Source organism: Sinohyriopsis cumingii, unplaced genomic scaffold (genome assembly GCF_028554795.1).
Source record: "Sinohyriopsis cumingii isolate HCF-2022 unplaced genomic scaffold, ASM2855479v2 utg002115l, whole genome shotgun sequence".
Lineage (NCBI taxonomy): Eukaryota > Metazoa > Mollusca > Bivalvia > Unionida > Unionidae > Sinohyriopsis > Sinohyriopsis cumingii.
In genome coordinates this window covers 1-27,963 of record NW_028316133.1, presented here as the reverse complement: position 1 = coordinate 27,963, position 27,963 = coordinate 1, and the positions used below count along the sequence as shown (strand labels likewise).

The following is a 27,963-nucleotide window of genomic DNA, read 5'->3' as shown; positions in this document are numbered from 1 at the left end:
ATCATCCATCATCTTTAGTACAGGTCTCCTCTTATGCGACTCAAGCTGCATCAGGGTAGGTGTGGCATGGATGCTCCAATGCATGCCAGTCTTCTACTGCTAGATGGTCACATGGTGGGATGATAGGTAGGTTGGACATCATAGTATCCCCAGTATGCAGATGAAGTTTTAGAACAGAGACATAACAAGTCATTGTCCATTGACCTAGACTTCACACATCTCCATCCTTTCAAGTTTTCTGCAATACGAATGACTCCATTCGTTCTGACCACCTTGAGCAAACATTGCAAGGTGAAGATGACGAACAATTGGAGCAGGTGAGGCATATATCATAAATGTCCTCAATGTCCTTAAACATTTTGCATTCAGAACATCTAGTTGCCTTTGTACAACCAAAATGACAAAACAAATGACACAATAATGGAAAATAACAACCCCAAAGTGTCAAATATGTCAATAACCATGCTCATTATTAAAATAAACAAGCAAGTAAATGAACAAGTGCTTGCAAGCATCATGAACAGCAAATATCTATGTGTCCATGAGTGACCACAAGTGCGGTTTACAATCTTTGAAAAATATGCAAAATTAATGAGAATTCAAACACAAAATGGCCAATATTTTGCAGCAGCCTCAACTGACAATAATATACCAGCTTTCCATCCAAATCGCTAGATGATTAATACCTGAAGGCTGTAATGAGACAATGTTTCTCATATGGCAGTGAAAGCTTTAACTGGACATCTGGTATATGGATAGCTACCTTGTGCTAGGAAGGGGAACTACCTTAGAAGAGTTTCTTTCCTTTGTGTCTCTGGTATAGGAAAGACACAATTATTAATCTTTCAGGGAGGTGGGGGTAGATTCAAGTGGTAGAGAGAGATTATTTCCAAATGCCATTGTGAGAAACATGTATCTAAGCACATCTTTATCAATGTAGCATTATTGCTTAATATATGCTGGAAGAATTTGTAGGCATTTGTTTATAGTTTTGGCAAATAAAGCATCTTTAAACCAAAAATTCAACTCTCACAAGTGTTTAACGGAGCTGAGGTAGTTCTGATGGTACAGTGTCTGACTCATAATTTAAAGATCATGGATTGTATATGCACTTTTACCAGCATAGATCAGCATTCAGCTCACATTTCCTCAGCATGATGTAACCAATAATGGGTTAAAATCGCTGTTAAATCTACCAATAACTGCAAACATGAGTGCCTCAACTGGACCATACCACACGTTTTGTTTAGGGTCATGGTGACCTTCTATCTTTTAATCTTGATGGTAAATCAGCAGAACTGAAGTTATTGTGTAAAATCTTATTTCCAATTGAAAGATATCAGAGACCATGACATTTTTGTGCAAACTGATTACTGAGCTGATTACTGCACTTCTTGGTGTCATTCAGGACAATAGTCTTAACTGATGATATTTTTAGTTGGATTTAACCTATTTTGCACAAAACCTATTTCACTTTCAAAGTAAAACTGACCTTTGACCACCACTCAGATCTACAGGCCTCTTCATACAGTACTGGACAACCCATCTGCAATGCTTGATGAAGGTAGTTTAAGCAGAAGTCAAGATATAATGAGGAAATCATGTTGCTAGCACAAGTCACAATGATTTTAATCCTTGATCCCACATCAACAGGTTTCTTTATTTTTAATATAAAGATCCACCTACAAAATGTGGCAAAGGCAAATACACATACCTCATGTTATTGCCAGGAAATGATTTTGAAATGGCCAGTCCCAGTAACAATAACCTCTTAACCCCAAATATATAGTTTCTTTCACTCCTACAGAACAAGCCAGATGCAAAAGTATGCAAAGTAAAACTTACTTTATTCATTAGAAATAAATTTCTTTTAGCTGGTTTCCATGACCGTGACATGCAACCTTTTCAGGACTTCCATTTGCACTGTGTTTGTGCTGCAAATGTCACTTTTAAGGCAGACTGACCCTCTAAAATAATTTCAGCTCAATCTAATGCAGTGGTATTTTAATTTGAAGCAAGTTTTATTATCCTGACCTACTATTAATTATCACTGTCTGTGGCTGACAAATATCATCTTCACATATGTACTATAGTTGGCAATAAATAATATCCCAAATAAGTGCAAATAGTATTGTATCTGTTCTGAAGTAGACCATGTAGGAATTAAATACACTGTTGAAATCCACCATGTTTTAGAAAGACCTATTTTCAATAGCTAAAATATTAGCTCCTGAAAATAGGCTTTGCCTTGGTAACATAAACATTTACATGTGAAAATCAGTTTTGTGGATTTATAATGCCTATCAAGAAAACTTAATTAAAAATGTACAGTAATGTCGTGAGCATAAAAATTATTTAAAAATACTGAAAGCAGGTCAGGTGTGTGTGCATATTATGTGGGTGGTAGGGGTGGGGGATGGAATCCCCACCTCACTACCAAATAAAGTGCCTTTACCCCATTGTTTTCAATACAATTCTTCTTCCATAGATTACAACAAATGGACACAAAAATATGTAGATATTAATGAATATTCAATATTCAATATAATCTCAAATACAAAAAGTTTGATATCTACTGTATTAATGGAATGCAAAGTAATAAAGATATTTTTTTTCCTTCGATACATTCCCATATTCACTACTGAAATAAACTGATTCCAACAACTACAGGGCCAGGTTTATGTTGTCAGTTTCTTGAATACAGACTCTAGTATCACACTATAAGCTATCATTAGTATAGAGACCCTACTTACTCTCTCAGCATGGTCCATAACTTATCCGAAAAATCAGTCAATACTACATTAATGTAACTATCAACTTGCTTCTCAAGCCATTCCTATTGCAAAGGATTCCTGATTTTGACATATATTTTCATTACATCATTGGATTTCTTATCAGCAAGATCCTTCCTCACCATCACCACAGGGTATGACATACTTTACAAACATCTCTAGTATAGTGTTTGTATGAAAACAATCACCACACTGTGTGTGAAATTCACGGCCCCTGCGATTGTGAATTGATACTAATTTACAAAAGATCAGATGGAAGAGCATAATTCATGAGATGACGCTATTCATGAAACTAAGAACAGAGACCAAACTGGCACTTCTGCCATTGTACAGAAGGGTTTTATCACATGGTCAACACTTTGCTGATCACTGAACTCCAGTCCAGAAGCCATTCCTCTGATGAAGGTCTTGTGATAAGGTCAAAAGCTAAGGGGTCATAACCTACCATGCTACATAAAGATATCTATTCTTAGTTTCGCTGATTGTAAATAGCTGTAACAGGTAACAATATTCAGTCTAGAATGCTATGCATGGCCTTTAATTATAACCTAAACATCCTGCTCTAAATAATATTTATAATATTTTTGTAAATTTTCTTTTCTTGACATCACTAGAAAATTTAAATTAAGATCTGAAACACTGGATGAATTAGAGTGATGATTTTATACTAAAAGCATTTTCGACTTTATTTTAAGTATTACCATCAACGGAACAATATCGACAGGAGATATCTACTATCTGGTCAAATCACTCAGGTCCCCAACCCATGTGTAAAACTGACCTGAAAAGTGGATCTATACTTTGTTACTGCTTTAGGTAAGACCATAACGTCTTTTTGAACTATTATTAGTAATACAAATTATAGATGGTAAAAGAAAATGGACACTATACTATATAACATATTGTGGATTTACATCCCACAAGGCCAAATAACACCCTAAAGTTATCACATTAAACAATATTGTTCCAGGGCATATGGACATGACCATTATAGCACGGAAGCTGTGCTGAACATTATTATGTCATTAAAGTGCTTTAATCATCCTATGGTATCAATGAGCTGAACTGTGACAAGTGATACAAGATAACCAGACAGAAACAAGTAAAGACGGGGTGATAAATCCACTATATTTCTATGCAACATAGATGAGAAATACTCTGCTTGGTCTTGCCTACCATGTATACACCAACATGTACACACACAAGTACTGTACCTCATTACAGCGACAACACACTCGATGTTGTTCATGTGGGAAGTGAATGGAGCAGCCACTGATGCCTCTGCTTCCGAAAGAGAAATTCCTGCATGGGCTGCCTTTAAGGCCTACAAGATAAAAATGAAAATATCATGCTGTAGTGTTTCTGGAACAAAAAATGAACCAAAATACATGATTTTGCACAATTCTTTGTCACATGTTTTTAGAAGGGGAATGAATAAAAGACTTAAGAAAGTCATCATAGTGTAAAAACTGTCACCATTCCAAGTAAATGTACATATAAATCCAAAATCAGGCATGTATTTTGAACATGTTTTTCTTATAGGTGAAAAACATTTAATGCCCTCTCCCAATGAAAGATTAGAATGTTTCCTAGGCATTTGTAATGTCCCCCAGTAACACTGCACAGGGTTGCATCAATACGAAATAACCGAGTTTATCTCCTGATTTTTTTGTTGGAACAATTATTCAAGAAATTTCCCCCAAAATGGGCCACAGGAAGAGAAGTAAAACCTTACTGCGCATCTTCACTAACCAAACAGCATACTTATGAACTTTCAATACAAACATAAAAATGGGGTGGTAGAAGTGATGACTAGCTGCATTCTCAAAATACCCTTTTCTGTCAAGTTTTTAAAAAGTTTACAATAAAATAGGCCAGAGGTAAAAAATGATATCTTATTGTGCATCTACCCAAAACACATATGTAGCCTATGAAGTTCAACAAAAAAAAAAGGTTCCAACCAGTGTAGGAGAAGTGATGATATGAATTCTCAAAATACCCTCTTTACTGAGAATTTTTCAATAATTTTCAACCAAAAAATGTGCTAGCGGAGAAAAATGGCAAAATGTTAAGGCACAACTGTACCAACTACTTCTTGTGAATTAATTTATTTTCATGAGCATAAATTTTGGTGCTTTTGCTAAAAAGACTTGAATTGGTACTTATATTTGTTGATGGAGAAAAGGGTCCTATTGTTTCCAAAGAATATTCATTATTCTCTGTGTCTTTAAATTTGTGGTACGCAGAAAAGCTGAAATCCATGAAGAATAGTGAATTCAAAGTATCTAGCCTACAAATTTAAATAAAATTCCCAGCAAAGTAGGGGAAAATGCAATGACAAGCTTTGTCACAGAGACAGACAGATGGAGAGATTGAAATTTGAGGATAAACATACACCTTTGTTGCCAAATTATGTTCAAACATCTCTTGGTCACAAAAATGGCTTTTTAAAAAGTGTCTTACCAACCAATGAAAACAAGAGTATGGTATGTTGCATTATACACCTACCCCTTTTTCTAGTATTTCTGTATGTGTACGCTAGCAAAGCATGCTAATGCTGGACAGCAGTGATATACCCCTAAGTTTTTTTATAGCATTGGGGTAAGCATGCTTTAGCTTTATAAAATGTTTTAAAAATGTGCATTATTATAAAATGAATAATGAATATCACTGATATATAACATAAGTACATATATTTACATAATAGTCTTTAATTCCCAAAGTGAATATCAAACTCATTTGAATTTAGATAAATGATATCCATTGTTTCTTAAACTCCCCATATATTTTGATAACCACATTACAATAAATGTCTTTCACAAGAATTTGCTTAGCTTAAAATGTAATAGGCATAGAACGCAAGTTGTAAAGTAGAAATTTTCTTCACCTGGGTGATAGTAATCTTGACCCCATTAACTGTCATTCACAGCATTTAAACCCAATTTCCTTCCAGAACAAAAGCCACCCTCAAAGGTGGGTACAATTATGTACTTTAAGGCTGACTCACATAGTGGGAACCCTAACATTTGCAATATTGGCTACAGCACACATGCCAATCCCGAGAGGTGCAAGCGTAATTACTGCTATTATAAGTGGAAAAAAGCATAATTTGGGCATGAAAATGTAATCTATATATTACATACCAGAATTACAGCACGTATAAAAAGATACATTTTTACTACTAACCTAGTTCTGCAACTGGTCAAAATTCTTGTCACAAAGGGCAAAATCCATATGGATTTGAACCAGAATACAAACACAAAATATACTGAAAAAATATATTCAGCACTCACTTCAACTAGTCAACATGTTTAACTTTGGCTGAATGATTGTGAACTGGAATCCTGCAATGATCATGGTGAGGTGCTCAGTGTGCTGTATTACATTACTCTCATATTCTTCTTTTAAAGTTTGTAATGTGGTGTTGAAATGTCTATTTTTCTGATCTGACATTTTTTGAAGCTTGAAAAGATCAATCTGCTCTAATGTTTCCCAACACATAACATCCACAACTCACACCGTAAAGTATTTCACTTAACACCTGGCACCATTTTCTTTAAAATTATAGACTGGTTCATTAACTAACTAGCATATCAATAAATTAATCTGTTAGACAAAGTTCACTTTTGAAGAAACCAGTCTGTTTTCTTGGAAATGGGTCAAATACAGTAGCTATAAATAGCAAATAACGAAAGTGATTTGATGCTAATCTTTTGCAGCAGTCACCTTTTCAAGAATATTCTCAAATTTATATGAGTGAGGTCAGGTGACTGTTTGTAAAGGACTAGGTAAACAATTATTCATTCCTGTTTGAAGTTCTGTCTGTGGAATCATTTTTAGTTGTGTTCCAATATAATTTGAGGAAGTATTAATTGTAATTGCAAAGTGCTCATTGCCATTTTGGTTAAACATTACTTTGGGATTACTGAGGACTCATTCATAGTCATTCTGGATCATATCATTGTGGGACATTCAAGCTTATTGGAATTCATTCAAAACATTCTATATTTCTGGGACTTGTGATAGAACATTTTAGATTATTTGCAATTTAATTCACAATACCATAATTCTCTTTTAAATTTTCATTTTTTAAATCTAGGAAAATAAATTGTTTGTTGAATTTTACTAAATATGTTAGTTTTGCTTCTTTCTGTTCCATAGTTTCTGAGCATAGCATCGTAACACTCTATATACGTCATTATGACAAATGTACAGTTTCTTTCTGCAAATGAATCAACTTCTGTTGAAGGAAAAACAAGACACAAAGTTCTATTTTGAATCCAGAATTGTATTGGCATATTATTAACATTCTCTCTTTTATATCTACAACAATTAAATTACCTCACAGTCATTTGCACCATCTCCACACATTCCTACACTGTACCTGAAACGGGAAGAAAAAAAACACCAAGATACAATAAAACATATACTAATTGCTGCCTGCACACATGCACGCACGCACACACACAGACAGAGGATTTGGAAAAAAAATCCACAAATTCAAAATTTTAGGAGCAGACATCTATCTAAGAAGCAAGACTGAGAGATTTCCAAGATAAAAACAGTTCAATTTCACAAAAATGAGAACTTCTCTTTTGCATTTACCATACTTATTTCTGAATAAAATATGCATTAAAATCTGTGAATGTGGTGGATCTACTGGTTTTCAAGCACAATGTGAATATATATTTTAATCAACTTTAGCAAGAATCCAGGGAAACTGTGATATCATCTTTGATTTGGTGACTAGATGTCACTGTCATGGGCATTCGTCTAATGAGTTAGAAATGTCCAGATCATACAGATGCTGACATCAATATCATGTAACTAAAGCAAATCTGGTTAAAGACACAGGATCAATTTTCCACAATTCAAGTTTCCATTTACCTGGGCTAAATACTATATATATACATTTATTCTGCCTTGTCTGGCTATACTCTGAATTTGTTTTTTTTTCTCTTTCTACAACATACAAATTTTCATGAATTTAATGGTTACTACAAACCATGAGTTCAAGGGTTCAGTGAACAATAATTAACTAATAAAGAAAATAAGACTGACTTCCAAAAATTAATTTTTTTTTCTTCAACTAAATAAAGAAAACATTCAGAAGACATGTATATTTTAACGTTATTTTGGATACCACACTTCAGAAAATAACAGAATAAGGAGTGCCATGTACAAATTGACAGAAATTCATTTTGAATATTCAAAGCTCAAAAGACATTCAAGAATTTTTTCATTCAATTCTATTGAATTTTAAAAAAGCTAATAATTGTAAACAAATTTTTTGTCATACAAGGCTGATATAAGTACAAATCATCAGACGTGTCACAATATAACATGCCTTATTCATATATACCATATACAGGGTCTCTCTTGGAGAAGAAATATTAGTGATTTAGTGGCCTATGAGTATCATTTTTATATATTATAAGCTACTCTACAGATCTCCAATCACTAAAAGACAACTATCAAAAATGTAAGGTTCCTTTGTAGACAAAATCATTAAACATTATGTCTGCAAACAAAATCCTGCTATATAGAAACACAAAACAGCATAGACTCAGATCTGCCATCAAATAATCTTCTGGCAAATCAAGATATGTTTTGACTCCAATGATTCTAAATGACCAGCATGGGCCATTATCTGTTGGCACATTATGTGACTAGAGATCTGGGTCTATGCTGTTTGTTCTTCTGATGATTTTGATTGGCCAGCATGGACCTTGATCTGCTGGCATATTATATAACTGGAAATCTGAATCAGTGCTGTTTGTTTTTCTAATGAATTTGAATGACCAGCATGGACCCTGATCTGCTGGCACATTATGCAACTGGAGATCTGAATCAGTGCTGTTTGCTTTTCTAATGATTTTGAATGACCAGCATGGACCCTGATCTCCTGGCACATTATGCATTTGGAAATCTGGGTGTATGCTGTTTGACCTTCTCATGATTTTGAATGACCAGCTGAATGTACACTTTACATGTATAAATAAAGCCAAGACTCCTCTGTAAAATCAAGGAAGGGGTGCAATCAAACATCACACACACACACGTGGCCCATTACAAATCAATACTGCCATAAAATGACTGACTTGTGTAATGAAATTCATACCCAAGGTCCTGTAGTTTTTCAACCAGGCTGCATTTCTGGTCTGGCGACATTCTGGCAAAAATGGTGCCCTGAACACAAATTTTTTGCATCAGATGAGGAAAATGAGTATTAATCAAAGAATATGACTTCCCACTGACAGCCAGGTGTATGCGAGGTTGTGCACACTCGATTTCAATGCTTCCTGATGTCTGAAATACAAAAAATAAAAGGTGCAAAAAAATAAAATTATCATTACAACCATACAATTTATACAAAATTTAATATTAATACATGAGGCAAGGCTGTAGGGAGGAGAGATAACATTTTAATATCAATCTTTTGAAGTCATTAACAAATAATAACAGTACGATATTGATTCCAACTCTTTAAAAGTCACATAGCTTTGTTTGCAAATATTTTATCATGAACCTGTATATAATGAAAACTTGGTGCATGGTTGTAAGTTTTACCAAAACAAGATTAAAAATATCAAATTTTCTATACAATACATTTATTCTACAAATTTTTTCATACATGTGCATGTTCATACAAAACAAAGCAGTCACTATTATTTATTTTCCACTTGAAAAAAAATGATTTTCTGTATATAAGTTGAACACAGAGAACTAGAACAATTATTTCGTGCAGATTTTCTGTTATTAATGTTTGGAAAAAACACAAAAAAGCAAAGAGTAAATCATTTCAAAATCCAAACTACAGTGGTCGCCCTCTTATATGGCCACCCCTTCTGCACCAGGAAAGTGGCATTATAAGATGGGTGGCCTTTCCAGAGGGGGACTATGAATATGTGTATATACAGTAGGAAAGCTACATATAACTTAAAGCAGTTAATATCTTCATTTAAAAGTAGCATTAATTATTAAAATGTTCTTCTTGCCTTAACAACTGAGTTTTTTCAAGTAACATAAATTAATAGTTCTTATTCTTAGGCGTGAAATGTGAGTGGGATATTGTTGGCATGCGCATTACAAAACCATTGAAAAAAGTTATTTAAATCTTGGTACATACGTTATTTTGTATATAAAATTATTCTGTCCATTTACTCCATTTTCCCACTGCTAGAGAATAGTCTCCTCATCTTTTACGATCTTGTTTTTATTTGGGTCTTCCCAACATAAAATGTTTCAAGTGAACTTTTCCCATTGTCGTCAAGTCAAATAACTTTTACTTTCTCTTCTAAAATATTATTTCTTTGTTTATGTGATGACATGTTAGAGATTTGAAATGATTTATTCCTATGCTGCTAATTGTACAGTACTGCAATTTAATTTTGCAGACGAAACTTTAGTACACGAAAAATCTTCTCATAAAGGAAGTTATACATGTACTGTCACATGATTTTTCAGTCTTTGGTACCCTGTTTTGTTTAAAGTTGATTGTATCTGTGTATATGTGTTAATCCGCAAAATCTAGTTTTTAGCCTATCTGACCATGCTATGATCTTTACAATTACGTCAGTCATAATCATTAATTTACAAAAAATTTTTTTTTTATAAATCTGCTGTGTGAAGCCCAAAGCTCTATCAAAACAATGCTGACTTCATTTCTGTCTGACCATGTTATGATCTTGACAATTATGTTCGGTCGTAATCAGCAATTAAAAAAAACAAATCCCATACGTGAAGCCCAAAGCTCTATCAAAACATTGCTGACCTCATTTCCTGCAAATAAAGGCTGGTCAGAGAGGGGTGTCCAGGAGGGGGACCACTGTATACAATGTAAGAAAATAAAAGTTTTCCCTTTCTGTATGAACTTTTTTCCAAGATGTTCCAAAAAAGTATATTTTACTTGCTGAGACAATTTTTTCTACTGTCTTCTAATCAATCAATCAATCAACTCAAAATAAATGATGATTCTGGCGAATCTTAAGAGTAGTTAAAGCATGCTTATGTTATTTGTTGTCTTATTGCAAATAAATGAATGAATCGATCAATCATCATAATTTAACTGATTAAATGTAGTTTAAGTAATACACAATGCATTGTTCAATGGACCCCTGTCGGACCCCTTCTTGGTCTACTATAGTTTCTCTGCACAGACATAATGCCATTGCAGCCAGTATGTTAATAAGCTAGTAACTAAATCTGAGATGCCTGTAGAGATGTGTTCTTTTCAATGTAGATGATGCATTTAAACTTAACATTATTTGTGGAAAGAACCACCTGCCTCCCTTCCTTCCACCATGTTGTTGATTTGTGACATTTCTTGCACAGCATACTGTTCCAGCTCTGTGGGGGGGGGATTGCCAAGTTTCATTCATTCACAGCTTTGCTTTTGAACCCCAATTTGTGTCAGTACTTAAATATGCTCAACTATTATGCCCATATATACTTCATCCTCACACCTTACAGTGCATGTATGGAGTATCTATTTATGTTTGTTCTCACAGTAATCCTCAGACTTTTTGTTTTGGTTATCAGTGTAATTATATATCACTCCCTCTTGTGGCTCCACATCCAGGTGTTGGACACTCTTCACAACCGTACAGACTACCCTCAAGTCCCTCTTCCTGAGGTATTCCTATAGAAAAAATTCCAAGCTCGGCTGGTGCAGCATGCTGTGACAAGATTTGCCCCCATTATGCAAAAGATTATTTTATATGTACAACAATGTTTCTATTGAACCTATGTACTGTGTGTTATTTAAATGAATGAATGAATGAATCAAATGAACAATCAATCAACCAACATACAAAATAAATTATAAGTCTGCTGAATCTTAAGTGTAGATAATGCATGCCTATGTTTCATGTTATCTATTCTATTCTGCCTGGTAACAGCCATTAACACTACAGAAAATCAAAAATGATATCACAATCACTGATAATTAGAGAGATTAATCAGGATACAAATGTACAAATGCAGTCAGATTAGTCAAGTAAAGGAACATTTCCTTATGTTACATTGATAATACAGCATCCCAAATATCCATGCATTCTGCATGCACTTCATGTAAAGCAACAAAATGCACAATATCATTGACGGTGTTTCTCAAATGGAGATAAAACATTGTGAATTCAGTATTCGGATCAGGCCCCCACCTTATGCATTTCAGTCACAACCTCTTGACGCAATGACCAGGATTAATATCCTAAAATTGATCCCAAATGTATCTTCTCTTTGTATTTGTTTGTACAAATTTAAATAAATAATTAAATAAATAAATAAACATTTTCAAATATGTCAATAACTGTTGTATTCAGATTTAACATTTTCCCCTCAGTGAAACCCCTCATAGTGATGCCAAAAATGAAAACCTTTCCACGCTATGGAAATAAATTGAAGTTGAAATGTATTGATGGCACAGAAATGCCCTACCACAGTGCCTAAAAACTGACCTAAATTTCAAACCTAACTATACAGCCTGATGTATAATCATTTGTAATGCTATATGCCTATACCAAATTCAAAGCATGGCATAAAAATGTCTTTGTGACTAACAGTTTGTACAAATCTGACCCATGAACCATTCATGAAGCCCTTTATCTTTTTTTAAAATTTTGTTGATACAGTATACTTGAGCAACTAAATTACACAATTTGGTATATGTTTAGCTCTCTGTTGTAGGACTAATGAAGAACTGACAGAGGTAAAGGTGAATGGACATACAAGTGACATCTGAGACAAAACTGCTCATGGAACAGGGATGTCACACCACAATGCTGAAAACTGACCTTAGTGCAAACTTGAATCATAGTTCCTAAATACTGACCTTAAAGCAAAATGTAATCACACTACCTGAAAACTGAGTGCAAAATTTAACCAACTTGTCTGAAAACTTACATTAACGAAAAACTTGAATCAGATTTTCTGAAAAATGAATTTAATGCGAAATTTCACAATTGTCTGAAAACTTACCTTAATGCAAAAAATTTAATCACATTTTCTGAAAACTGACCTTAAAGAATTTTTTAAAAACCAGATTGTTTGAAAACTATTCTTAATGCAAAATTGAAGACAGATGGATGGATATAAAAGGGTAACACAATATGCCCCAATCAAATCTATGGTGGGGCATGAACAAAGATGCTTCATTCCTCCTGTAGATTTATCATATAAATGGAATCTAAAATCAGAACAGAATCTGGACGAGTAACGCTGTTTGAATTTTTTCAGAATTATGTTCTTTAAATATTTGCAGGAGTTATTATAAACATGCATAAAGACAAGAAAATGAAGATCCAGTGTTGTGAAGTTTGAAAGCAGGAAAATGAGCCGATTTTCTAGAAAGTTTCATTGCATGGCATTTCCTCATGAAAATGACTTATTCTGACTTGTATGTGATATATGGTTGATTTATAGAGAACTTACCTGTCATAAGTAAATTACTTATAATTTGTATAATGTGATGAAGCAAAATGTCAACAACATGGGGACATGAGTAAGAACACACACTCACATACTCTGGACACACCATGAACCCGAGACTTTTTCATCATCCAGAAATAAATTATTTTTCAAAATTTCATTTAAAACAATGTTATTTGGCATGAAGCATTAAATAAAGTATACTTTAATGAAATACTAGAAAATAATTTATTGCAGGACACTGAAATTTTTTTTAATATCAAAAATATATTTCAATGGAAAAAGCCCAGAGTCTGGTCAATTTCCTGGGCAAATGTGATATATCATAATTAAAGTTTAGGCTTACTTGTTCTCCTGTTTTGGAATTTAAACCAAAGTGGTTTGCAGATGGAATTATGTTAAGTGAACTTGTTCTATATGGCAATTTAGTCATGTTTGGTCATTGTGCTTCCAGCATCAATGTGGTACTACAACTGAGTTTGAGACAGTATTCATTTAACAGCTGAAGCAGACTAACCATTCAATTCTAAAAGTAGACTACACTACCATCAATGAGTCAAAACCTGCATTCAGATTCAGTTTCAAGGCCCATTTGACAAGGACTGATTCTGCCCAAGACATGCTTGAAAGAAAAGTAAATTAAGTTTATGGTCATCACTATTTTGTTTTATTTCAACTTAAAATTTGATACTGAGCAAGCCGTTTCAAATGTGGTGATTCGATGTGGCAGACTTGTATGTTGGAATCAAGTCACCAACTGTCATTTAAATGGAAGTGTTAAGATATTTTATAATGTCAGAACTTATTGATAACCATTTACATGTATACATTCCATCAAAATGATGATTGGTATTTGAGGATATGATTTCTTATCAAGTCATGAGGGTGTGGTGTAGTGCACTTTGAAAAAAAGAAAAGAATTTATGATGTTTAGTGGAATTCACTTACCGGGTATCCCTTGTGTAAATGTAGAAAGTCAGTGACTTTTACTTCACTTATAAGTGTAGAAAGTGAATGGTTCACATTTCACTTTGTTGGTGCAATGTATTTCATTTATAAGTGTAGAAAGTGAATGGTTCATATAAAATCCTATTCATGCACTAAGTGAACCATAAGTGTCGTGAGTGAATGCCTCACATTTCAGTTGCAAGTGAAGCATACTTCATTTATAAGTGAAATGCCTAATTAGCAAATAGAATTGTATTAGGTTAATGACTAGTATTTCACATACAAGTATAGTATATCAATGGCTTACATTTCCCTTATCTGTGATGTATACTTCATTTACAAGTGAAAAGCCTAATTTGCATGTAAAATCTTTATCATTCATCTATATGTCATACATATGACCTTTTTAAGTAACGAACATAAATAACTTAAAAGCCATTTATAAGTTGTTTTCATATGGGTAGTGACCTAATTTTAGAAGGGTGACATATCTACAAGCCAAACTGCAGGTCTCTTGGACAAAGTATGCACGAGACACTGACTCAAGTGCACAACTTAAACAAAGTTGCATGGACATTAAATTTAGGTCACAGTAACCTGTTTTTGATTGAGCTGTGTGGTACTCACCAAGACACATTAAAGTATGACACAGGTACTTGCAATACCTCAGAAACTGACCAAAATATAAAACATAATCAAGATGAGAGAGATCGACGTTAGTCTGGATATCAGGACAGGGTAGCTACATGCCTCCTGCACAATCAAGAGTTTATAAAGGACCATTCCTATACAGACAAAATCTAGTGTACTAATTCTACCAGGAAGAAGATATTAAAAATACAGAAAAAGTAATTATGTCATAGGACGAGTATACATGCATGACTCTATACTTTACACAAAATCTTAGAAGCTGGTTCCATGGTTTCAGCTGCAACTAAAATATTTGAACATCTTTCAAAATGTTTTTCAATTAAACAGGTGGTAAACAAGTACTGCATAGACAAAAGGTCAACTTTCAACTGTAGTTTGGCATGTTAGTTGTGTAGTGAGTAAAATAAATCAATATAACATATTCAGAACAAAAAATGAATTATACAATCTTATCAAATGTATATAAAATATCACAATACACTAATTTTAGTGGTCAATTCGATAAAAAAGCTTCATGATTTAATACATTCCAAATTTATGGAAACTAAATGGAGTTTCCATCAAGCAAATGACTTGGAAAGCTAGAACAGTATACAAACAGCTGTAACAATATGTAAAGCACATCTAACAACTCTCTGGAGGAGTTAACCTGGTTAATTTTCCCCCACCACATACATATCAACTGTCCAATTTTCCTAGTAATGCAGAACTAGATGCATTAAATTGAAAGTTCCAACCATTTTTTGGTATCTTGTTCAGCACAATGTCTCTAATGTGGTAAAATTCTGAATACATATGATTTGTGACAGTGTGTGCACAATTTTATGGAGCCCCCAAGCTCATGTGTGACTTTCAAAAACTTCAAAAGAGAACCCTAACTTTCCTGATAATGCTGATGCTGAGGCTAAAGGTGCCATCGCCATCACCACCAGAAAATTGTTAACTACACTTGCCACTAACACCAAGCCAAAGCTAATACAGCTGATTACCATACAGAAGCTAATGTTAAGGCAGGTTTAACTTTACCTCAAAACCAAGTTAACCTTCATAATAGATATAACATCTTTTGAGTAATAATAGTACATGTAATGTTGAAAAATCTAATCAGTATTTACTTAAGTGAACATAATACCTTTTAAGATACTAGTTATGCTAGCCACCTGTTTATTTCAGGTCTGTGTTTATGCAGCAACTTGGCTATTGACTGACATATGCTTTTTTGATGTACTGATGTCTTAGAAATAGATGGATAAAACACACAGCCAGGTCACAATACCCAGTTAAAGTACAAGTCACACAGGTCATGTAGGTGTTTTTTGTATGGATTATTTCAGTAATGGGATGGATGTAACATTTTTAGAATTAGATTACACATACCTTTAAATAGTGATTATTCACATTAATGTGATTTTCTTATATCAATATTCCAAGGATGGTCATTATTTACTTTCCCTGAGAAATACATACAGCAAGTTCAATGTTAAAGTGTACAGAATGTCATGACATGATCACAAAGCTACATGTGTTGAAAAAAAATTTTGAACTACCCTTTCATTGGTTAATATAAGAACAACATCCTCTTTTCTTGACCCAATTTAGCACCTGGTCATCAATGTAAACTTCCATTAGGGATCAATCATTTTTGTCTGGAAGTTGTTTGATTATATTTAAGGTGCAAAGAACTAAACAATCTAGATTGAATGGATGTTGATTAAATTATATTAGTATTAAATTTAAGAACAACAATTAATATTTAAGTTGAGACGAGTAAATGCACCTACATGACCACACTGACCACCATGTTAGCAGATTCTTACAGATGGATGGTTAAAACGCTGACACCCAGGTCACACTACCCAGTTAGTAGATTCCATCTCATGATTGTATCCAAAAGTAATTTGACATTAAAACAGTGTTGAAAACAGTGATGAGGAGAACGTTTTTCAATAGTCTTTCATGCATAACTTTTCATTAAGGTATTATATTGTGTTTATGCATGCAATTGTGAAATGTTCAGTAAAAATAAAAACTTTTAAATTCAAATACTGCTTGGTTTTGTGTAATTTAACTGTTAGCAAATATAAGTGATTTAGTAATATTGTTAGTCCTTCTGCTTGCAATAACGATCAAGTCTGGATTATAAACAAACACACCTCGAAACGGCCAAGCCTTGAATATCTGACTGCAACCACCTGCAAGGAGTATCAAATACAGTGTAGTATCAAAATCTCTATTATTCCTTTTCATCTACCTTGATGTACACATTACTTCAATTTGTAACCAGCATTCCATGGAACCCAGTGTCTCACCTGCAATCGTGTGTGTGCCTAATGTATATTACCCATCCCCCAATCACAAAAGTCACAACTTAAAATGTTAACATGAAACTTTATTGTGGATGCCACAGTAGGTAACTGCACTGGTTGCCTATATTTCACCTATATCTCACCATGCATTCTCAGGTGAGACCAAACGTTTCCTCAATATACATGTTTTGTATTATTTTCTTAAGTCAATTTAGAAACAGTTTCACCTATATTCATTTTAGCTTCTTTTCCAGGCTGAAACAGAGAATATATTCTATCTGCCTTAAGTCTGCACTGCTTTGGTAAAATGGCTGCAAATAAAGATTTTCTTTTATATGTGTGCCAAATTATGGAAAATCAACTTTAAATCTTTCAAGTTTGTAGTCCATTACATGCAAACAAGATCTTTTGTACCATTGGTGATGCACTCCAACACACATCTGACACATACTTATGACACAATGATTTGTTTGCCATAAACTTGCTGAAACCTTCATGCAACACTGTCATTTCTATACTGAATACTGGCTATGGACTGCAAAACTATAGCTAATCTTTCATTATTTGGAGAGAGTTTCACATGCAAACTATTATGTACAGAGTGTCTAGACAAGATATTTAAGCTATATAATCTGCAATGGGTCACCATACCAACACCCTCAATTGCCTCTATTCATCCCCACCCCAACCAACCCAACAGTGACAAGGGTCTTAATGCAGCTCTGTGTTCATTTGTTTGGTTATCTAATTAGAAATATACAGGCCATTCAATATTAAAGAGAGTATGCCATTCAATGCCATACATCTCGATCAATTTCTCATCATATGATCACAACTCAAAACTTTAAAAATGAGTGACCTTACCAAATGGTGGTTTTGAAATTTATTTTAAGACCTCAACAGTACCACATAATGTGATTTGGGGAGCATTCTGAAACATAATCTTTGGGATGATCTTAATTTTCATGGCCATTTTTATTACGTCTCAGTCAAAAGCAGCAGCATACCAAAATTTGTAATGGACAGATGGGCACATAGATGAATGGACCAATGAATAAGCAGAAATTAAATGTTCCTGGTCATATACTTCCTTAGTGCTTTATAAGCCAGAACTAATATGCAAGTCTGAGTGGGTCTTTGCTGAGCAAATTCTTTTGAATTTTCACCTTTTAGCCTGATTTTCTTCTCAAAATTGCAGGTCTAGTACACTGAAGATTACTATCAGTGTTGTCTACAAAACAGGGAGCGACAGTAACTCAGTTGCTAGTTCAGGAGTCATAATCCAAGGGTCAAGGGTACAAAATCGGCTTAAGCCTCCTTCGGACAGCTGCCTTGGTATATCCTTGTGAAAAGCACTCTGCATCTATTTCTTTCACGTAATATAGCCAATATCCTGAGTGCAGTTAAAAACCAACTAATCAAACCAACACCTAGGAATAATGAAATTTGCAAATCCCTAACTCTGTCACAATTTTTATCTTTACTATTTTAGCTTTTTTTTCTGTCACTTCAAGTTTAGTTCAGATACATTATCATCTGATACTGACTTATACATTTTAAAACAAGATCACAGAATTTGTTTCATAAGAACATTTGTGAGATTTTCTTTTATGTTATTATAACAATATCAAACTAGTTGGTCTTATTAATACCATGGATAAAAATAGCTTCCAATATCTTGGTATAACAGTTTCATTTTGATGCAAATCTAGAACCAGTCCATTCAAAGTATTAGAGAATTGGAAAAGTTCTTGACCTGGAAGAAAACAAAATGTGCAACACTGAAAGAAACATGGATGACTGAAACTACTGTTACAGTAGCAAGTAATTAATGAAGTACCTAGTTAATACACTTGTATTTGTTACCAATCTTTGCTAATTTTCATGTTTTCAGAAATCATGTACATGCATACTCACAAAAACAGAAATAAACAAAGCATGTTCAAACTCCAATAAAACGGACTTTACATACGAGATTTTCTATATTCCTGAGTTGAAAAGTCTCTAAAAATCAACTTGCCCACTCAGGCAAGTGCTAAAATTTGTACTTGCCCAGAAAAAGTATTTCTGCAACAGCTATTAGAGAAATATGATGTTAACAGCCTAAATTTAGACAAGCGAAAGGTTGCTTTCCAGAATATATTTTAGAACCCTTCCAACATTAGTTGTAAGTAATTACAAATTAAGACCACATCTGCACTTCTTCTGGGATGAATTTATTAGTATTAAAGAGTGAGATTGCATTGCTTGTATAAACCTGATCAAAACAAATGGAAAACAAACTTACACTGACTGTTTGGACCTGTAATAAACAAAGTCTGCAATATTTTCAATGTAACATTCTCATCATCAAAGAGAAAAACTTGTCAGCCTTGAAACAGCACTTGCCAGATCGAAAGGATGAATTGAAAATTCACTTGACTGCTGAAAATTGTCTCTTGTCTTTGGCTGAGTGAATTTTCAACCCCTCTACACAATGAAATAAACTTCACACCATAAAAATGTTCAAGTTTTTAAATAGTCAAGCTCCATGCCAGCTGCAATTTACCTGGATCTGGCAATTTTCCTAAAAAAAATTTTGTATCAGAAGGTAAAAGTTTTAGCTGCATGGATTCTATGTGATACATAATTTTGGTTCAGCATACCTATTAAAAACTAGAAGTGTGAGTCAGCAGGACCTGATAGATCTCTGTATCTCTGTCTCATGGGCCAGACCTCTGTGTTTCTGTGTCATGGGTAAGATCTGTGCCTCTGTCTCATTGGTAAGACATGTGTGTTTCTGTCTCATGGGTAAGATCTCTGAGTCTCTGTGTCATGGGTAAGATCTGTGCCTCTGTCTCATGGGTAAGACATGTGTGTCTCTGTCTCATGGGTAAGATCTCTGTGTCTCTGTCTCATGGGTAAGATCTGTGTCTCTGACTCATGGGTAAGACGTGTGTCTCTGTCTCTGTCTCATAGGTAAGATCTGTGTCTCTGTCTCATGGGTAAGATCTGTGTCTCTGACTCATGGGTATGACATGTGTGTCTCTGTCTCTGTCTCATGGGTAAGATCTGTGCCTCTGTCTCATGGGTAAGACATGTGTGTCTCTGTCTCTGTCTCATGGGTAAGATCTCTGTGTCTCTGTCTCATTGGTAAGATCTGTGTTGCTGTTGCATGGGTAAAATCTGTGTCTCTGTCTCATGGGTAAGACCTCTGTGTCTCAGTCTCATAGGTAAGATCTCTGTCTCTGTCTCATGGGTAAGATCTGAGTCTGTCTCATGGGTAAGACATGTGTGTCTCTGTCTCTGTCTCATAGGTAAGATCTGTGTCTCTGTCTCATGGGTAAGATCTGAGTCTGTCTCATGGGTAAGACATGTGTGTCTCTGTCTCTATCTCATGGGTAAGATCTGTGTCTCTGTCTCATGGGTTAGATCTCTGTCTCTGTCTCATGGGTAAGACCTCTGAGTTTCTGTCTCATGGGTAAGACCTGTGTTGCTGTCGCATGGGTATGATCTGTGTCTCTGTCTCATGGGTAAGATCTCTGTGTCTCAGTCTCATGGGTAAGACCTCTGTGTCTCTGTCTCATGGGTAAGACCTCTGTGTCTCAGTCTCATGGGTAAGATCTGTGTCTCTGTCTCATGGGTAAGGCCTGTGTGTCTCTCCTGTGTGTCTCTGTCCCATAGGTAAATACTTTGAATGAAACCATGTTGAAGACCTAGTTTCAGTGCTCAACACCCATTTATTTCCAACTACACATCCATTGCATATTTGGTAGCAAAGGTGAAGAGGTGTTGGAATTAACAATAAGGCAAGATTTTTCATAAAGATTCAATAAACCCTGGAAATCAGGTCACATGGCCCCATTGTTGGTCCAACACAATGTTACCTCAAAATGCACCTAACTGCAAGTCGGAGCTCAACAGGAACAATGAAAGAAGAGTTACAGCCAGAATATGGTGGATGGATGCAGGATTAGAATCAGGTATATGGAACCAGGAGCATAACAACAATCAATCTGAATCTGATTTTAACACAGAAAAGTTACAATTTACAAGTAGGACCAGAAACTTAAATCAATGTTACTTTTTTTTTAAAAATACATTTGAAATACAACATACAGCATTTTACCACATAGGTAATGACTATTCAGTGTCGGAAACCTGATAAATGGATGTATTTGATGTGGCCTTTTGTTGGGATACTGTACAGCTGTGCTAAAAAGGCAAGGGATAGTAAAAGTTACCAGAGGCTACTAAACATTCAACCCGGGTCACATGTTAAAAACGTCATATGATACAGCAGCCTAAAATTAGTAACATCACTATGAGAAACAACTGCAAGCTTTTATTAAGTCTACATAAAGTGTTGCAATAATCATGTTAATTTCACAGACTTTCATTATGAAACCATACAACAGTTAAACAGTCAGAAGACAAAGCTTTTCTAGGAGTAAACATTATCCAACTAACACAGACTGATGGGATCTATGGTAACATGAATGCTGAGGTGACAGGAGATGGAACATGAACTCATTTGTATCACACTGAAACACAATTAACTGTGCATATCTACAGTTAAATGTACCAATTAATTAACATTGTAACCAAGTATGATCAATTTTCTTAATTTAATATAAATGCAAAAAAAAAATTAACATTTAATTTCCTGTCAGTTACAGTAATTAATGTGGTATAGCACAGCACCGAATCCCAGGTTACAAGAAAGACTGTGTAGTTTTTAAAATGTTTCTGACTGGTTTCAGTTGTAGATAGTTAATAATTTAATGACATTCATGAAGCTTATTGCTCCAAATTAAAGCTAAAACTCAAATTAAAAATCTCTACTGCCATTTTAGTAGTATATTTCTGAAAGGACAAAATCAAAGGGTACCCTAAATGCTACTGACTGGTTATATCATATTTTTTTAAAGGTACATTTAATGAGCAAGTAAACACATATTTTGCTCTTCAATGATATAAATCAAAGTTCACACAAGGAATTTTTAAGGGAAGCATGAAAGAAATAGAAATAGCCTAGTAAAATTAAGAAATATCTTATATGTCACATATATATAGTCACTGTAATTAATGGTTATTATTACTATTGGTAAGATTTTAAATTTGTGCCTTTACCTAACCATGCATTTAACCTCTTTTCAAAGCATTACTGCCACATGTTTCTTTCACTTAGGAAAGATGAATACTGACAATGACCATATCAAGAATTTTACTCCAGTAACTTTGTGGGTTGAATACATACATTTCTGGGGTAAACACTAAGACTGTATACATTCTAAGATTGTATACATCTAATGTAGCATAATTAAATATATGTAACAAGAACAGACCAGAGGATTATTACGATAACAATCCTATCTGCCAAGTGACCTCTGTATCTCATACAATCTAGTCTGCCAAGTGACCTCTTTATTTCATGCAATCCTGTCTGCCAAGAGACATCTATATCTCACGCAATCCTGTCTGCCAAGTGACATCTATATCTCATAATCCTGTCTGTTTGGTGACATCTATGTCTCATACAATCCTGTATGCCAAGTGATATCTATATCTCATGCAATCCTGTCTGTTAAGTGACATCTATATCTCATGCAATCCTGTATGCCATGTGACATCTATATCTCATACAGTCCTGTCTGAAAAGTGACATCTATATCTCATGCAATCCTGTATGCTATGTGACATCTATATCTCACACAGTCCTGTCTGCCAAGTGACATCTATATATCATAATCCTGTCTGCCAAGTTACATCCATATTTCATACAATCCTGTATGCCAAGTGACATCTATTTCTCATACAATCCTGTCTGCTAAGTTACATCTATATTTCATACAATCCTGTCTGCCAAGTGACTTCTATATCTAGTATTCCTGTCTGCCAAGTGACATTGATTTCTCATACAATCCTGTGACATCTATATCTCATGCAATCCTGTCTGAAAAGTGACATCTATATCTCATGCAATCCTGTATGCCAAGTGACATCTACATCTCATACAATCCTGTCTGCCAACTGACATCTATATCTCATAATCCTGTCTGCCAAATGACTAGTATTTCATACAATTCTACAGGCAAGAAAACCATGTACTACCGAGATTTAACCTTGTAATATATTCAGGTATTTATCAAGCTTAACATACTACAAAACAATAGGATTTTTTTTTAAAACTGTAGATATACACAGTTCTGATGAATAAACAAAAATAAAGTAACAGCCAGAATTAACAATACATAAAGTTGGAATGTCAATTTCTAATACAAACCTCTTTCTCACTATTATAGTGATAAGATGAAGATTGCAGAAATGGAGTATTCTGAAAAGCAAGTGTTGATTCACTCAATATGTGAATCACTAAATAAAGAAGTTCTACATAAGGATGACTGATATGTTGGAAAGGACCTTTCTTAAAGGGTTCAACAATGGTAAAAAATGTTTCACATCTATTAAATACAAGTCCTTTACTAATGCCAAAATATCTGCATAAATTTTGTGCCAACTTGAAATATATTTTTTTAAATGACACCTGCAAGTCTGATCAGATAAAGAGTGAATAACAAAAGCACTATGAAGTGTATTGTGTGTATTATTTACAAATTAACAAAAACTGCGCAAACAAGTTTTACATGTTCCAGTTACCCAAGTTAATTAATTTGAAACATTTGCTCCACAGCTGTCAGCATTTAGACCATCACCTGTAACCAAAGTCCATATTTTATAACAGTGCATTTGATCATTTATACACTATTCATTCAGGACAAGTTTTAAAGGTTTCAGCCACATTTAAAATTGAAGTACTTGATGACCATAAGAACACTCATTCAAACAGAGACACATAATCAAATGTATCCTCAATTGATCATGGTCGCTAAACTGCTTCAAATATTCTTTTGGGCTTGATTAACGTCTTGATGATTAAGATTCAGTCTGGCGTCATAAGTTAGTGTTTTATAGAGTTCATAAAATACCCTGTTGAATTTTAATAATGCAATTAATTCCACACCAGAAAGCAAAAAGTTTCAAAACGAGCCAATTCTTACCTATAACTCGGAGTATTTATCCACATAACAAACTGAACAGGTTTGACTCAGATTTGCCATCACATGTGACAAAAGATTAGGTCTACTGTTTGCTTTAAACAGTTAAAGACGGATGATGGTTTGGTTTGGTTTGGTTTTATAACCTATTATTTATTGATTTTAAACAGTTTGAAAAATTTGCTACAAATTTTCAGTGACAATGTCTTTTTTGCATACTGGTAATAGTACCGTTTCTTGTTTCCCATAAAGTGTAATGGTTTACTAGCACATTTGTTTTCAGCACTGGTGCTGAACTAAACCATGGAAGACTATCCTAATAAAAAGCTATTTACAGTTTTTACTTCTGGAAGATCTCATCCCAGTAAATCAAATAGTAAAATAAAATGTTATATTTTTGCATGAAAAATTATAATAAAACATTTGGTTATTTGACTTATCCAACCAACCTTCAATTATTTTCGTTGATTTCTTACCACTAGCTTTAAATCACATGTGGAAAAAGCAGAGACTCTGATCAGCTGGTGCATCAATCTACATCAGCAGATCTGAGTCTACAATGATCAGTGCTGCATGCTTTGGGAATCACAGTGGAAACAATCAAGATTTAGCAGGCCCTAAGAAACACTCCTGCCAAGCTGTCTGAAAATGGCTCAGCCTTTTCAGTGATGTGGAAAATAGGTTTTCCAACTGGTTGTTAATAAAGCCACACCAATGCTAAGGAAACCACTACTAACATACTTCTGATGGCGCTTGCCCTAACAAACATTTCTGCCATGAGTGATTGAAATTGGCTCAGCTAATGCTGTGATGTTGAAAATAGGTTTATCATCTTGCTGCTAAAGAAACCACATTCTTGCTAAGGCAGCTACACTATACATAATGTTAAAAAAACAATGTTTTCTAAAAAACATTTCTACCAAGTTTGACTGAAACTGTCTAAGCCATTATTTAGCCAAGGACATCCCAAGGAACATTAATACCAAACCAGATTAAAAAGTTGTCCCAGTGACCTCTGAGAAGTAAAAGATATAAATGCTGACAGACAACAAATGATCCTCTGCCCTTTAAGAGCAAAAGGTATAGTAGCCAGGGGTACCAATAATTCTGTAAGTAGAGCGATCTGTTGATATGCACAACATCTGATGATTGCCCTGTTATATACTAAGTTTCATAAATCTCCACTAAGAACTGTGAAACGAGTTGTGTTCACAAAGTTCTGTCACATATTACATCTAACTCAAATTCAAAAGGTGGCTTGTCAATAAGTGCATCTTCAGATAATGATGATATTTACCAATTTTCTAAGTGATCCGTAAAGAAACTGCAAGATTAGTTGTGTTCAACAAATTCTGTCACACTATGCATTCAGCTGCAATATGAAAAGGGCAATAACTTGTTTGGAAATGCTGGGAGCAAATTTATTTGTCACGATGAGCATCTTCAGGCAATGACCATAATATTTACCAAGCTGCATGGGAATCCATCAAAAGCTGCATGACTTGTTATGTTTCATATCTTTCGTATAAAGTCATGACTGCAAGGGCATGAATATCAAGCCATCATCATAAAAGAAACTAACTGTTGGGGAGAATGCTCCATTCCCATTCCCCAAGTGCTGGAAAAGAGCATCAATTAAATAGTGGTACAAATATAACTATAATTCTTGGTTTGATCAGATAAAATCATAGCAGGATGGAAAGTGAGCATATTTCTATTTGCAAAGATCTCCATTACAGACACTGGGTCTTTAAAAGGTGTTGCAATATGAAAGTATGCACTGCTATATAATGTACCATAATAACTGTGTCTACATCTAGAGAGAAAATAAAGTAATCAAATACAATATGCAGTCATTAGAATTCAATTCCAACTGTTTTGTGAGAGTTACAAATGTTGGAATGATCATGCCTTAAATTTCTTGACTTATTTTATTACCAAATCAGATATATGAATGGCCTAAGTGGTTCAAGCATCCGCCTTGTATACGGCAGGTCAAGGGTTCAAACCCCAGCTGAGTTATACCAAAGACTTACAAAAATGGTATTAACAGCTGCCTCACTGTGTTCAGCATTAAGAGGTTAGTGTTAGGACTTGTTGGCGTGATGTCAAGAAAATGTGACTGGGTGGGACATCATGCTACTTGTCTGCGGCATGATGCCCCAGTGCCTTACTGCAGACATCATAGCGATGACTGAAACATTGTTGAAGCTATGTTAAAAATCCAAATCACACATATGAGATGAATAAATGAGAAGACTGAGTAAGAGATATATATCTATTCCATTTGTATGTATTTTCCAATATTTAAAACTAATTTTTCTATAAATCAATTTTCTGTGACATCCCAAAAAATTCCATTATAACTAAAGCTGACTGTACTAAAACAAGGGTTCCACAGAATGCATTGTCTATATTTGGTAATGACAGCCATAGCTATGGCAGAGAGGCATCATTTCTCCTGTAAATTGCACTATGATGTAATGTTATCATCTCTGCTAGCTTACCACCTCCATCCCAACACTTGGTATACACAGAATAATTCCTGTGTAAGACAATGTCATGTGATTTTGTTATTTATGGGTGAGACATGCAATTGAGACCAATAAAATCACTTGATAGATATAGATTTCAAACACTTTGTAAGTCACCAGTTATTTTGATAGTCACGTGTTATTCAAAACATTCCTGTCAAGGACAGTTTAAGTTTCATGAGAAGATTTCAATTTTATTGGTAAAAGTAAACCATTCTGATTGGCTTGGCATTGCACATACTTATTTGCTCTGAAGACCCTGGCTAGCATAGACTTTCTAAAACCTTGACACAAAATCTTAAAATTGGTGACTGACAATGACTCCATAGCTAAAAAGTGACATCTATGCTCCACTACATGTTAATGCAGGTAAGACAATTATAATGACAATTTTGCCCTGATGGGTTACTCTAGTTATATTTTGATAACGATTCCAAACTGATACTGTATCGTATTTGGAACTGCATTATAATGAAGTGCATAAGGGCAAAGGAAAGCTGCAATCTGACTATGTATATTCAAAAAAAAAATCATACAATATAGCAATCAGAAACTCTTGCAGTTTAATAAGGCAAGAATTGATTCAATTTACCTCGAAATCAGGCTCAGAGTATTCACCATTTTCTTCCACGGGCATTTCTGCATGCTCCCATTCAATCCTGGCTAGGCCATCCTTATCGGGATTATGGGCATTCACAATAATAACCTGGTCTCTTGGTTTCACCATTCCACAGTTTCTGGCTACGCTTATGGCGGTCTTGATCATGTCCCCTGAAAAATCAGTGCAATATAATCATGAATACATATCTATGACATTTGCAAATGTAACAAAAGCTAAAAATATTACTTCTTAAATATTTATTGGCTTAAAATTAACAGGTTTCCTATGAACTGTATCATCTTTATTTTATCTACTGTGAACCATTTTAAATTCATAAGGTACAAATTTTCACGTTTTTGCTGGCAAGCTAAACTACAAATTTAGAGTCACAATGAGGTTTGTGATTTTGTGGGTTTAACACAATTTATCAGCACATGATACATGACAGCCAATATATTTCAGTGGCGGAACAGCCTGAAAAAATCCTGGGAAGAACCAAAGACCCATGGGAGCTTATGGCAAGCTTTCTCATAAACCAATGTTGGCTGAGACTTGAATCCACTTGGAAAGGGGTGACACAAGAGTGAACTGTAAAGGTGAGTGCCTAAGATCATTTGGCCTCATGGGGCCACCATCCCAGTGTCAGAATGAAATAAGAACCAAGCT

General features: G+C 34.5%; 1 protein-coding gene across 5 annotated transcripts in view; it reads right to left on the bottom strand.

Moving 5' to 3' along the window:
* The window catches only part of LOC149771125 (polyamine-transporting ATPase 13A2-like), a 59,709-nt gene extending 32,245 nt beyond the window's left edge, over positions 1-27,464 (bottom strand). Inside the window, exons 1-5 of one of the 5 annotated variants that reach the window (XM_089948828.1) lie at positions 27,289-27,464; positions 23,391-23,441; positions 8,914-9,101; positions 7,134-7,176; positions 4,007-4,116 (exon numbers count right to left, since the gene is read on the bottom strand). In XM_089948828.1, the coding sequence (XP_089804954.1) occupies positions 4,007-4,116; positions 7,134-7,176; positions 8,914-9,101; positions 23,391-23,441; positions 27,289-27,462 (566 nt within the window). In that variant the 5' untranslated portion in view covers positions 27,463-27,464. Of the gene's footprint in view, positions 1-4,006; positions 4,117-7,133; positions 7,177-8,913; positions 9,102-15,063; positions 15,103-16,972; positions 17,012-19,412; positions 19,428-23,390; positions 23,442-27,288 lie in introns of all 5 variants that reach the window. The other 4 variants (XM_089948832.1, XM_089948831.1, XM_089948830.1 and 1 more) reach the window with 4 other exon arrangements.
* Between the last annotated feature and the right edge of the window lie 499 nt (positions 27,465-27,963).